Source organism: Neofelis nebulosa, chromosome 18 (genome assembly GCF_028018385.1).
Source record: "Neofelis nebulosa isolate mNeoNeb1 chromosome 18, mNeoNeb1.pri, whole genome shotgun sequence".
Taxonomy (NCBI): Eukaryota; Metazoa; Chordata; class Mammalia; order Carnivora; family Felidae; genus Neofelis; species Neofelis nebulosa.
In genome coordinates, this window is record NC_080799.1 from 15,775,591 (window position 1) to 15,789,901 (window position 14,311).

Genomic DNA, 14,311 nt, shown 5'->3' on the forward strand with positions numbered 1-14,311 from the left:
TAGATTTTGGGAAGTTATTTTAAAATATCAAAAGGTTTTGGGCACTTGACTAAAAAGGATCACAGAGCATTATGAAATAATATTTAATTATCCATTTAATCAAAGTGATAATAAAAAATGTCAAAGGCAAATACAGAAGGTTACATAGGTCTGAACAAAACTTAGCCCTTTTAATATTGAGAAATGTAGGTTTACTTGAATAATCAAAGACATGTTGATAAAGATAACATAAAACACAGGAAATTATTATTATTATTATTATTATTTATTTTAGGGAGAGAAAGCACAAGCAGGGTATAGGGGCAGAGGGAGAGAGAAAGGGAGACTCTTAAGCAGGCTCCACACTCAGCATAGCCCCACAAGGGGCTCAATCCCATGACCCTGGGGTCATACCTGAGCCGAAATCAAGAATTGGATGCTAAACAAACTGAGCCACCAAGGCACCCTGAGATTACTTCGGTAAAACCCAAAATTTTTTCTTTCTAGGCAGATTACTTAAAAGATAAAAAACCAAAACAAAAAAACAAGCAAAAAACCCCAACACCTTTGTTTAAATTTCTTATTGAGAGCAGACCAATATTCTAAGAAAAAGTTTGCCTTTTTAACAGAGAGAACCCAAATTCTAATTTTGTACCAGTGTACTTTTGATATTAAAATTAATTAAAATTTTAAAAATTTAATTAAATCCATTTCAATATTAGCCAGTTTGACCACATATAAAATTCCTTTCCCAAGATCTCTTTTCCACAAATCTTCTACAACTTTCTATGTCCATTTAGTTTGCCCTTTGTTCTCTTTCTCATTCTGAAACCATCAGCTTTACTTTAGGACAAAATTACTTTCTTTTCCTTCAACAAAAATACATCTCTATTCCTCATACTTTACTTACTGAAAATACACTTCTATTTTCCTTCTATACAGAGATGTTTCCCTTATTATTTCTATTACTTTTAATTAACATATTAGAATTTTTAACCCCTAAAAACCTTAATTTATAGTGAAAATTAGGAAGAAAACAATTGTCCATTACTGGCAAATTTATAAATATATTTCATAATTTCTAGGAGTATATTCTTGTTCCTAGTAAATTTTCCAGTATGGCACGAACATGTTTACTAATAGACCCAAATATATTTAGTTTCTCTGTAAAAGGAAGCCAAAAGTGTGCTTGGGTGTCTCAGTCGGTTGAGTGTCCAACTTCGACTCAGGTCATGATCTTGCAGTCCATGAGTTCGAGCCCCGCATCAGGCTCTGTGCTGACAGCTCAGGGCCTGGAGCCTGTTTTGGATTCTGTGTCTCCCTCTCTCTCTGACCCTCCCCCGTTCATGCTCTGTCTCTCTCTGTCTCAAAAATAAATAAACGTTTAAACATTTTTTTAAAAAAAAATGAAGCCAAAAGTAAGTAAACCTATGTCCAGTAATTAATGTTTTATTATTTTATCTTATTTGACAGTGTTCTAGATATTCAATGATCCATCATTTAACTTAACTCAGCAAAACTCTAAAGTTTCAAGTTACCAAAAAGATTTGGGGAAACTATGTTAGTAGACATACCATAAAACATAACAGTTGCTGAAAAATTCACTTAATAACTCTTATCTCATTTATGTCTATCTAAATCACTTGCTGCTGCAATCATGCTTAGACCATACATGAAAACTTCATGAGACACTAGACAAAAGTTAGCCATTTTTCTTGCTGATAAATTCTGTAACAGAGATAACATGAGTTTGTCTTTTAGTAAACCTAGATAAAAGTGTTATACTTAATGCTGATAATTCAAAGGACACACCTATTTTAATTAAACCAACAAACTTCAACCAGTTTTTATTTACTAAAGACTTATCCTAGATCATATGAACCTGAAAACCACTGAGGTTGTTTTTATATTTCTGAGAATATACTTAATTTATATGGTGCTTGATTGTTTTTTTTTTTTAATGTGTTATTTATTTTTGAGAGAGAGAGAGCGAGCATGAGTGGGAAAGGGGCAGAGAGAGAGGGAGACATAGGATCCAAAACAGGCTGTATGCTGACAGCAGTGAGCCCGATGTGGGGCTCAAACTCACGAACCATGATCATGACCTGAGCTGAAGTCAGACACTCAACCAACTGAACCACCCAGGTGCTCCAGTGCTTGTTTGTTTTTAAGCCAATTAAATAGAGCTCTTTACAAATTACTTTTTAGCAACACCATACAGAAGTAGAAAAATATCACACATCTATAATATGCATACATAGACAGACATAAACATACAGACATCACAGAGATCTTAAAGCTTTTGTTTTAAAATTTTCATACATAAAATGGGTACGGTAATGCAAAAGTCGCTGGTTTATAAAAGAACAGTTGAACCCCAATTATATTTCTGCAACAGGTGTTGGCAAAGATGTGGAGAAAGGGGAACCCTCTTGCACTGTTGGTGGGAATGCAAACTTGTGCAGCCACTGTGGACAACAGTATGGAGTTTCCTCAAAAAGATAAAAATAGAACTACCCTACAATCCAGCAGTCGCACTGTAGGTATTTACCCCCAAAATACGAAAATACTAATTCAAAGGGATACATGCACCCCAATGTTTATAGCAGCATTATCTACAAGAACCGAATTATGGAAACAGCCCAAGTGTCCATCGACTGGTAGACGGATAAAGAAGATGTGGTGTGAGGGGCGCCTGGGTGGCGCAGTCGGTTAAGCGTCCGACTTCAGCCAGGTCACGATCTCGCGGTCCGTGAGTTCGAGCCCCGCGTCAGGCTCTGGGCTGATGGCTCGGAGCCTGGAGCCTGTTTCTGATTCTGTGTCTCCCTCTCTCTCTGCCCCTCCCCCGTTCATGCTCTGTCTCTCTCTGTCCCAAAAATAAATTTAAAAAAAAAAAAAAAAAAGAAGATGTGGTGTGTACATACAATGGAATATTAGTCATAAAAGAGAATGAAATCTTGCCATTTGCAATGACATGGATTGAGCTACAGAGTATTTTCTTTCTAACTTTTTTTAAAGGTCTTATCTTGAGTGAGTAGGAAATGGCTCATTCAGTACAGACTAGACCTTCCACTACAGGCCGGTATCCTGACTATCCTTGGCTTTTTGCACTTTCATGTAAATGTAGAATCAGCTAGCCAAGATCTATTAAGAAACATGTTGAGTTTTAATAAGAATTATGTCTAATCTATAAATCAACTTGAGGAGAGTTAACCTTTATAATATTGAGTTTTCTAATCCATGAACATGATATGTTTCTTAAGACTCACACATGGATTAGGGGCGCCTGGGCGGCTCAGTCAGTTAAGCGTCCGACTTCGGCTCAGGTCATGATCTCACAGTTGGTGAGTTCGAGCCCCGCGTCAGGCTTTGTGCTGACAGCTCAGAGCCTGGAGCCTGCTTCACATTCTGTGTCTCCCTCTCTCTCTGCCCCTTCCCAGCTCATGCTCTGTCTCTCTCTGTCTCTCAAAGGTGAATAAACATTAAAAAAAAAAAAAAAAAAGACTCACACATGGATTAATGACTGCAAAAGAAGATATCAAAAAGGTGGGATTGTTGGTTCAGTGGACATATATGGGAATGACTGGCTGGCACTATCTACCTTCTAGTTGCTGCACTTGCCCCTTCCTTTCTGCTTTCAGGCTGCCCAATTCTTATGCGATCTGTCCCCTGCCCATAGCTGATTGGTTCAAGGTAAGGCACCTGCCCCAAACTGATCTAATGAAAGAATTCTCATGGATTTTTGGACCAGAGACTGAAAAAGAATTGAAATACATTTTCTTTTGTGTCTGAAGTTGTAAAACCATAAATTTTAGGTGCTCTCTGTAACCACGTTTCAGATCATGTAGACTGGAGGATTGGAAGCAGATGCATTGTTGAGAAAAAAAGGTGAAACTTAGAGATGCACAGAGAGAAGACAGAGAAGCTGGTGGTATTTGAGTCTCTGACTCCATATAGCTCTTGAGGCCCAATTGCATTCATGCTTATGGATTCCAAGAGACCCATGATCCAAGAGAAAATGCATAGGTCCCAAGAGTCCACTATCCCTTATAATAAATCCATCTTGAGACTTAAACTAGTTTGAGTTGGGTTTCTACCACTTGCAACCAAGAATCGAACTAATGGAGTTTAGTAGACTTAAAAGAGGTATTCTCAAATAGATTTCAGGTAAGCCAGACTGGGCACCTGTCTTTAACAGGCTCACAGTTTGGATTGCAGTTCATTCCTTCGGATGCCCTTAGACAGAGTCTTCTCTAACACAGGTCTTCTCTAACACATGCCTCTGCTTGGGATAGATAATCAGAAGTGGTATTCCTTATCCTCTTTTTTTATGCAGGATTTATCTAATGTAAGCACTTGTCTTATTTTTATGTTTGGATGCCAAGCTTTGGTTAGAATTTAATGACCATGTTTGTCATTAAGATTACCCATATGATCATTTTAGGGCTGTTACAGGTCTAAATGGCAAATGCTACCACCAAGATGTTAAGATGTTCCCAAAATAAGATGCTGGCACTGGATGGGACTCCAAGAGAAATACTAAATATTTGCACCACTTTTGCCTCTCTTGACAACGACCTTATACACCATGAGGCAGAGGGTAAGGTTCCGAATTTCAAGGAAACAGAAGGGAAGAATTTTGGATAATGTGATGTGGGGAAAGGATGTGTCCTATATATACAGATGGTTCTCAACCTTGCCTAAGTCCAATCCTGAACAGTCTACACTGTCATACATTGAATGCATGGTGTACAGACAGACCCAACACACTTTTCAAAGGCCAAATTTGAACTTTTATATGCCAGCCAACTCAGGATGATTTCAGGCTAACTCATGAGGGTGTTGTGTAGCTGCCGACAGTCCCTCTTCAGCATCATCAATTGTCATCATTATCAGTATAGCAGTTGATGTCATTATTTAAATGTTTAATTGAATAGGTATTGATTGGTGTTAAAAAGCAAAGGTCTCATAAACTTAATGCGATTGTGACAAAAGTGGGAATGATTAGGTGGGACAAAATTGGTGAAGACTTAGCTTCAAGTCAGATGTCTGCCATACTGAAACTAGTTAATTTTGTGTTTATTTGTGAAGGAAAAAAAATCAGTTTATGTAGGATAACAGAAGACCTTGTAGACATTGGGAAAATTCTTGCCTCTGGACAGGGCCTGAAATGTTCTGTGGCCTGCTTCCATGGGCCTGAGAAGCATAATGAAGCCAGTCAAGTTTCCCAAGATTCTCCAAGGCAGCCTGTTCTTGGCATTTCCTACGTTACCGTAACAACTCCAAGGAAGTTCTGACCACTAAACTTTAACAGGATTGTAAAAGTTTTAGTGCATTCTAAACTTTCTAATTCAAGGTTATATAACTTTGTAATAGAAATATTTCTACAATTATCTATCTCTATCTAGATGATGATATCTATATCTGGATACAGGTTGTTAGATGATAGATACATAGATAGATGCTAGATAGATAGATAGATAGATAGATGCTAGATACATAGATAGACAGATGCTCTATGGGATTTATAGAACACTGTAGTCAGTGGTGTCTGTGTTCTCCAGGAGAAAAAAGATCCAGACCTCAAGAACCGAGGACAGGAACTCTAGAATTTCCAAACTGATGAGTTAAAATAGCTTAGGAATGTGCTGTCTGTTGGGGACTAGCCACAAGAGGACACATTTTAATCATTAGTGCTGATGCAGGCCAGATTGCTTTCCAAGAAACCCTGCCCTGTCACTTTTTCCAGCCATTCTTGTTTGAGGACAGAGGAAGTTAAGCAAGCCTGGGTATTCTTGGAAGGAAAGCTATGCCTGAGCTGGATGGCCAAAGTTTCAGCAGGGGTGTGTGCAATGCAGGCTGTGATGACAGAAAGTGCAGCTCCCTGGATCCTGAGGCAAGAGAGGGGATTTCAGCAACTGAGCACTTCCAGAGACCACACTCCTCTGGGTTTGGAGACCACAGAAAAAAAATCCACTTCCAGAATCCAAATATGACCCCATTTCCCCTGTGTTTCTGAAATATGGCCAGGGCACACTTCTTATCCAATGACTTTATCTCAAGAAATTTTACAGTTTGAAAAATTGATTTGGTATGATGCAGCTATGGACCCAGTACTATTAGATTAGAGGATCTTAACTGGGGACACATCACCTGGAGAGACATTTCAAAATTCATAGACCCTGAATCCCCATGCTGAACCCATCAAATCAGAAAATCTGGGGCCTGAACTCATATAGTTTGAGAAAGGTCATGGAGATTCTCATGCAAGGACCAAGTTAAGGGCCAGTGCAAAAAAAGAAAACAAAACAAAACACTGTGCCAATAAGTCTAGGCCGTGGCCTTGATATTTTTTCTTTTTATGTTAAAAATGTTTATTTCACCTGAGTCACCAAAATACATTAGAGGCTACAGAGCGTGTAGACCAGGCTTCTCACGTCAAAGAACGTACAAATTATATCTTGTTAAAGTGCAGATTCTCATTCGTCAGGTCTAGAGTGGGGCCTGACAATTTGCCTTTCGAACAAGTTCCCAGATGATGCCTATGGTGCTGGTCCATACTGTGAGTAGTGAAAGGAACAGCTTTGAATCCAAATGACAGCCCTGCCTTAGTTTAAAGCTAGGTTCTCTTTTCTGCTTATTATGGATCTTTGATAAGAAATACAATTGCTGAGAAGTCCGTTTTGCTTGCTGTTTGCTATGAGCATTGTGAGACCTTTCCTGATTGTAACCCGCTGTAGAATGGGCTGTAAAACTTCCTAAATGTAGTCTGATATGTAATGGAATGAGTGTATACAAACTAACCGGCATTTCTCGCTTCTGTAAACCTGCTTGCTTAGCACATTCCTCACCTACCCCCTTCCCCCTTTCTTCCTCCCACCGAAAGTAAAAACCTCCCCTGTGCTATTTGTCTCTGTCTATAAAAACGCTATACCAACCCTAATCGTGGCCTCTTGTGTCACCGGCGACGAGTGCGCAGAGGACCAGGTTCGAACCTGCAATAAACGACCCTTGCCGCTTGGCTTTGACTTACGACTCTGGTGGTCTTTTGTGGGAGGTTTTGGAACTTCAGGCATTACATTTGGAGGTCCCACCGAGATCTCCCCAGAGCCCACCAGACTTCTGGTCAACGGGTCGTATTTGATTCCGATCGGTAAGTAAGCCGGCTCTAACGTTCTTTCTTTTCTCTCTGATCTGTGTTTCTTCTCTGGAGAACCGGTTCTGTCTGGAAGCTGGTGTGACCCTGGCGGACGCGCTATAGGGCACCCGGCCGGGGTCAGTTGGAGACGTCCACTGACATCTGGGGGTCTTCTTGGCCCATCTGGGGACCTTCTTGGTCCATCAGGGGACCTTCCTGGTCCATCGGGGGGCCTTTTTGGCCCATCAGGATTCTTTTCTGTGGGCTGCTTATGCCCAACGCGCCTGCGAACTAAATACTTTCATTTTCTCTATGAACTTCCAGAGTGCTAAGAAATATCTCTAGGCGTCTAAAAGAAAAAACCATCTAGGCATGCCAATTGTTACCCGTATTTTGATGTGATGTGTGTCTGTGTGTCTGTCTGTTAAATCGACTGGAATGATTGTTGGGAGTCAGGGGCACGCGCCTGACTTACCCTATGTGTAGTCCCACGGCATAAGCTACGGGATTCGAGTGGGCTCTAACCCAATTTCCGTGGTGATCCTCATACGGCTTAAGGCGGTCAAAATTTATTTTGATCCAAGCAGGGGGTTTATACCTGCCCGCCCATGCTAAGAGGCACCTAAGTTCCCGCGAGGGATGCGGACGGGCGAGTACGCGAGTGCTTCTATGTCAGTCTAAATGTATTGTCACCCCTGGGCCCTTGTAATAACCACCGTCCTAGCCATAACCCTTTCTGTTGGGCTGGCCGAGACGGCCCCAGAAAGTTGAAACCACTGTCAGAGATTCTTGTTGGCTCTTGTTTTTCTTTCGTGCGTCGGATGTTTTATTGGAATTAAGTGTTTTTTCGGCTGATCAGAATTAATTATTCCATCCTTTGTTCCTCTTTCCTCCTTCCTCAGCTGCCTGCGGCTTTCCCTCCCGCCCCTCCGCCCGGGGCCCAGCCAGGCCGCCAGGGGTCTCACCCTCGGAGGTCGCCTGTGCGAACTCCATCGCTGATTTCAGCCGCTTCAGGGCCCCCTCCGTGCCGCCCCCTTCTCTTCTCCTCTTCCTCAGAATCATAACATGGGCCAAACGCAGAGCACCCCTCTCTCCCTCCTTCTCGCCAACTTCAGGGACGTAAAAGCTAGAGGACACAACTTAAGCCTAGACATTCGCAAAAGGAAGTTGATCACCTATTGCCGCTCTGAATGGCCCACCTTTGGGGTCAATTGGCCTACAGAGGGAACCTTCTGCCTCCCTGTGGTCCTTAAAGTAAAATAAAAAATTTTCCTACCAGGGAAAGAAGGTCACTCGGATCAGATTCCCTATATTCTGGTGTGGCAAGATTTAGTAGAAAACCCACCTCCTTGGATGGCCTCTTCCTTAATAGCAGAGTCATGCCAAATCCTAGCGGCTAAACCTATCAACCCTCCCAAGCCGCCAACTCCAACTGCACCCCCTGTTCTCCCCGACAACCGAGATTTACTTTCCCTTGACCCTCCCCCTTACCAGGTTCCTCCTCTTATTCCGCAAGCTGCCCCTATCCCTGCTGCGCCGGCAGAGCCTCCCGTAGCCCAGCCCATAGGAGAACTAGAGAATAGGGAGGCTCAACCCGCGCCCAAGCCTAGTGGGGGCAAAGTCCAAGGGCCGCCGGACATACCCGTAGGCGGGCCCCACATGAGCCAGGACTCCGCCTTCCTGACTCCACCGTAGCTTTACCCTTACGGGCAATAGGGCCTCCCGATGAGACGGGGAACCCCCGACTTCAATACTGGCCCTTCTCTACCAGTGACCTATATAACTGGAAAACCCAGAATGCCTCATTTTCTGACAACCCTAAAGATTTAATAAGTCTCTTAGCGTTATGTTTACCCACCAACCCACCTGGGATGATTGTCAGCAGCTCCTCCGAATCCTGTTCACCACCGAGGAGCGAGAAAGAATTCAACTGGAAGCAAGAAAGCTGGTTCCTGGAGATGACGGCCAACCCACTGCTAACCTTGATCTCATTAATGCAGCTTTTCCCTTGACCTGACCCCCACAGGATGGCTGGGACTACAACACGGCAGAAGGTAGGGGACGGCTACGCATTTATCGCCAGACTCTAATGGCGGGTCTCCGGGCTGCTGCACGCAAGCCCACTAATTTGGCAAAAGTGTATTCAGTGATACAAGGTAAGACAGAGAGCCCTGCCACTTATTTAGAAAGATTAATGGAAACCTTCAGACAGTATACCCCCATGAACCCCGAGGCCCCTGAAAATCAAGCTGCTGTTGTAATGGCCTTTGTAAATCAGGCAGCCACTGATATTAAAAAGAAACTCCAGAAACTAGAGGACCTGGAGGGAAAACAGATTCAGGACTTACTCCGCATTGCCCAGCGCGTCCTTAATAATAGAGAGACTCCAGAGGACAGGCAACTTAATTTTTTTTTTTTTTCAACATTTTTTATTTATTTTTGGGACAGAGAGAGACAGAGCATGAATGGGGGAGGGGCAGAGAGAGAGGGAGACACAGAATCGGAAACAGGCTCCAGGCTCCGAGCCATCAGCCCAGAGCCTGATGCGGGGCTCGAACTCACGGACCGCGAGATCGTGACCTGGCTGAAGTCGGACGCTTAACCGACTGCGCCACCCAGGCGCCCCAAAGGACAGGCAACTTAAAGCCACCGAGAAAATGACCAAAGTCCTGGCCGCTGTTGTCCAAAAGCCCCTAGATAAGGACCAATGTGCCTATTGCAAAGAAAAAAGCCATTGGGCCCGAGAATGCCCTAAAAAGAAAAAGCCACGTCATGATCAAAAACCGTGGCAGCCACAAACCACACCCGCCCTCTTCACTCAAGATGCAGAATAGGGGGGACGGGGTTCGGATCCCATCCCCGAACCTAGGGTAACGCTACAAGTGGAGGGGAACCCAGTTCAATTTCTAGTTGACACAGGAGCACAACATTCGGTCTTGATCAGGCCCCATGGAAAAATTTCTCAAAAATCTTCCTGGGTCCAAGGGGCTACCGGAATAAAAAATATCCCTGGACCACCCAGAGGACTGTGGACCTAGGAAATGGAAAGGTCACCCATTCCTTCCTAGTCATCCCCGACAGCCCATGCCCCTTATTAAAAAGAGACTTACTCACTAAAATGGGGGCCCAAATTCATTTTACGCCAGGGGGCCCCCAAGTGACTGGCCCTCACAACCAACCCATTACCACACTTACTCTAAGATTAGAAGATGAATATCGACTCCACCAGGGGCCACCCTCACAAAGTCAAAACATAGAGCCCTGGCTCCAACAGTTTCCAGGAGCATGGGCTGAAACCGGGGGTATGGGGTTGGCTAAACATCGCCCAGCTCTATTCATAGAGCTGAAACCGGGGGCAGATCCAGTTCGGGTCCGACAATACCCGATGTCAATGGAGGCCAGAAATGGCATCACGCCACATATCCATCACCCCCTAGACTTAGGCATCTTGCGTCCCTGCCATTCAGCCTGGAACACCCCCCTGCTCCCTGTACGAAAACCTAACAGTGCGGACTATCGTCCGGTACAAGATCAGAGAGAAGTTAACCGCCGAGTCATGGACATACACCCAACAGTACCCAACCCCTATACCCTCCTAAGTGCCCTCAGCCCAGAAAGACAATGGTATACTGTCCTTGATTTAAAAGATGCTTTTTTCAGCCTGCCTCTGGCCCCCAAAAGTCAAGAGCTCTTCGCCTTCGAGTGGTCCCATCCTGAGAGAGGCATAAAAGGGCAACTCACCTGGACCCGGCTCCCCCAAGGATTTAAAAACTCACCCACCTTGTTCGATGAGGCACTTCACGAGGATCTGGGTGAGTACTGGAATCAAAACCCCAAAGTGACTCTCTTGCAGTACTTTGACGATCTTTTAATCGCCGCTGAGACTGCCGAAGCTTGCTTGCAAGGCACCAAAAATCTCCTCCGGACACTTGGTGCCCTGGGGTACTGGGCTTCAGCAAAGAAAGCCCAAATTTGCAGATCCGAGGTAACCTACTTGGGGTATCTGTTAAGAGAAGGCCAACGATGGCTCACTGATGCACGGAAGGAAACCGTCCTCCGCATCCCCCGACCCACAACGCGAAGGCAGGTAAGAGAATTCCTGGGATCGGCCGGGTTCTGCCGCTTGTGGATACCTCGGTTCACCGAGATAGCTAAGCCTCTTTACCTGGTCACCCGAGAACAGGCGCCCTTTGAGTGGACAGAGAAAACTGAGCAGGCTTTCCAGCAAATCAAACTCGCCCTATTGTCGGCGCCAGCCTTAGGGCTCCCCGATGTCTCCAAACCCTTTCATCTCTTCGTAGATGAAAACAAGGGTGTAGCCAAAGCAGTGCTAACGCAACTCCTTGGTCCATGGCCCAGGCCCATTGCCTATCTTTCAAAAAGACTAGACCCAGTAGCGGCTGGCTGGCCCCCTTGCCTCCGTATGATCGCTGCTACAGCTCTAATGGTAAAGGATGCTGATAAGTTAACTATAGGACAAGAGTTACATGTTACAACCCCTCATGCCATCGAGGGAGTCCTCAAACAACCTCCTGACCGATGGATAAGTAACGCCCGACTGGTTCACTACCAGGGACTATTATTAAATCCCCTCAGAATCATTTATGCTCCCCCCCGAACACTAAACCCTGCCTCCCTGTTACCAGACCCGGACTTGGATACTCCCCTCCATGACTGCGCTGAGATATTGGCATAGGTTCATGGAGTTCGGGAAGATTTACAGGATCACCCGCTGCCAGACGCCGAGGTTACCTGGTTCACTGACGGCAGCAGCTTTGTACATCAGGGTCAAAGGTACGCGGGGGCAGCAGTCACAACTGAAATCGAGACTAGGCAGAGCCTTTGCCAGCTGGCACCTCTGCCCAACGAGCTGAACTTGTGGCCTTAACCAAGGCACTGACTTTGGGAAAAGACAAGAAACTAAACGAGTATACCGACAGCAGATATGCTTTTGCTACGGCCCACACACATGGAGCTATATACAGAGAGAGGGGACTGTTAACTGCAGAGGGGAAAACTATCAAAAACAAAGAAGAAATATTGGCTCTTTTAAAGGCACTCTGGCTGCCTAAACGACTAGCCATCATACATTGCCCAGGCCACCAAAAACCGGTCACACCGGTGGCCAGAGGAAATAATTTGGCTGACCAGGTGGCCCGAGAGGCGGCCTTACAGGTGGACTGTGCTTTAATGACCACCCTACCAGACCCCGGTTCAGCTAGTTTACCAGAAAATCCCGCCTACACTAAAGAAGACCTAAACTGGATCCAAAAATTACCTTTAACTCAGTGCCTTAACGGATGGTGGAGAGCAGCAGACTGTAGCATAATCCTCCCAGAAGAAATGAAAAATAAAGTCTTATCCAAGATGCACCGAGCCACTCATATGGGCACAAGAAAAATGCAAGACTTAATAATAGTTACTAGCTGTAAAGCTTGTCAATTAACTAACACCGCCAACCACGGGAAAAACCCTGGCTCCAGAACCTGCGGAACCAGGCCGGGAGCCTATTGGGAAGTAGACTTCACCAAGGTAAAGCCTGGAAAATATGGATATAAATATTTGTTAGTGTTTATAGATACCTTTTCAGGATGGACAGAGGCCTTCCCCACCAAGCATGAGACTATGCAGGTAGTAGCAAAGAAAATGTTAGAAAACATCATACCCAGGTACAGATTCCCTACCCTAATAGGATCAGACAACGGACCAGCATTCATTTCAAAGGTAATACAAGGGATAGTGCAGTTTATTGGGGCTGATTGGAAACTACATTGTGCATATAGACCCCAAAGCTCAGGACAGGTAGAAAAAATGAATAAAACTCTAAAAGAGACCTTAACTAAATTGACCATAGAGACTGGCGCTAATTGGGTAGTCTTACTCCCCTACGCTCTGTTCAGGGTGCGGAACTCCCCTTACAAACTGGGATTAACCCCCTTTGAAATCATGTATGGAGTGCCCCCCCCCCCCATAATTCCCAACCTACAGTCTAATGTGTTAACTGAATTTGATGATCATAAACTTCTTATTTCCCTGAGGGAACTCCAGCACACCCACCAGGAAGTTTGGCCCAGATTGAGAGCCATTTATGAGAACGGGCCCCCTCCTGAGCCGCATCACTACCGACCCGGAGATTGGGTATACGTGCGGAGACACAAGCAAGAGACCCTCCAGCCACGGTGGAAGGGACCCTACATTGTGATCCTAACCACACCCACTGCTCTCAAAGTCGACGGGATTGCTACCTGGATCCATTACACCCATGCCCGACCAGCTGATCCCTTTGCGGTTCGAGAAGACTTCGTGCCGGAAGCCAACACTGCCTGGACGGTTGACCAGAGTAAGACCCATCCTTTAAAATTGACTCTGCGTCGAAAACCTGACCCCGAAAACCGGCTGAGACCAAAGGCCTGGGTGTCCCATACCAAGACTGTTGCTGCAGCTCTGGACCCACAATGATCGGAGGAACACTCATTAGCGTGCTCCTGTTCACCTCCTACGGACTCATAAGTATTGCAGGCAACCCCCACATACCCTATACTTTAACTTGGGAGGTTTCTAATTTAAAAACCCAGGAAGTCTATAATACTATCCTGCTCTCCGCTTTACTCGGGCCTCTGGCCATTCTACTTCTCGCTCTCACATTAGGCCGCTGCATCATAAACAAAATTATTAATTTTGTCCAAGACAGGTTCAATGCTGTACAATTAATGGTCTTACGAACTCAGTACCAACCGCTCGAGACATTACAAATCGAAAACTGAAGATCCAAGATTGGCTCTTTAGGTACAAGGAAAAGGGGGGAATGAAAGGAACAGCTTTGAATCCAAATGACAGCCCTGCCTTAGTTTAAAGCTAGGTTCTCTTTTCTGCTTATTATGGATCTTTGATAAGAAATACAATTGCTGAGAAGTCCGTTTTGCTTGCTGTTTGCTATGAGCATTGTGAGACCTTTCCTGATTGTAACCCGCTGTAGAATGGGCTGTAAAACTTCCTAAATGTAGTCTGATATGTAATGGAATGAGTGTATACAAACTAACCGGCATTTCTCGCTTCTGTAAACCTGCTTGCTTAGCACATTCCTCACCTACCCCCTTCCCCCTTTCTTCCTCCCACCGAAAGTAAAAACCTCCCCTGTGCTATTTGTCTCTGTCTATAAAAACGCTATACCAACCCTAATCGTGGCCTCTTGTG

General features: G+C 44.7%; 1 protein-coding gene across 1 annotated transcript; it reads left to right on the top strand.

Annotated features, from left to right (window-relative positions):
- The first annotated feature begins 8,963 nt into the window (after positions 1-8,963).
- Positions 8,964-14,090, top strand: LOC131501593 (uncharacterized). The gene is given in 6 exon segments (XM_058711907.1): positions 8,964-9,053; positions 9,144-9,514; positions 9,753-10,111; positions 10,114-11,946; positions 11,949-12,841; positions 13,166-14,090. Coding segments are annotated over 6 exon segments (3,957 nt in total). The 3' UTR covers positions 13,577-14,090.
- Positions 14,091-14,311: the final 221 nt, after the last annotated feature.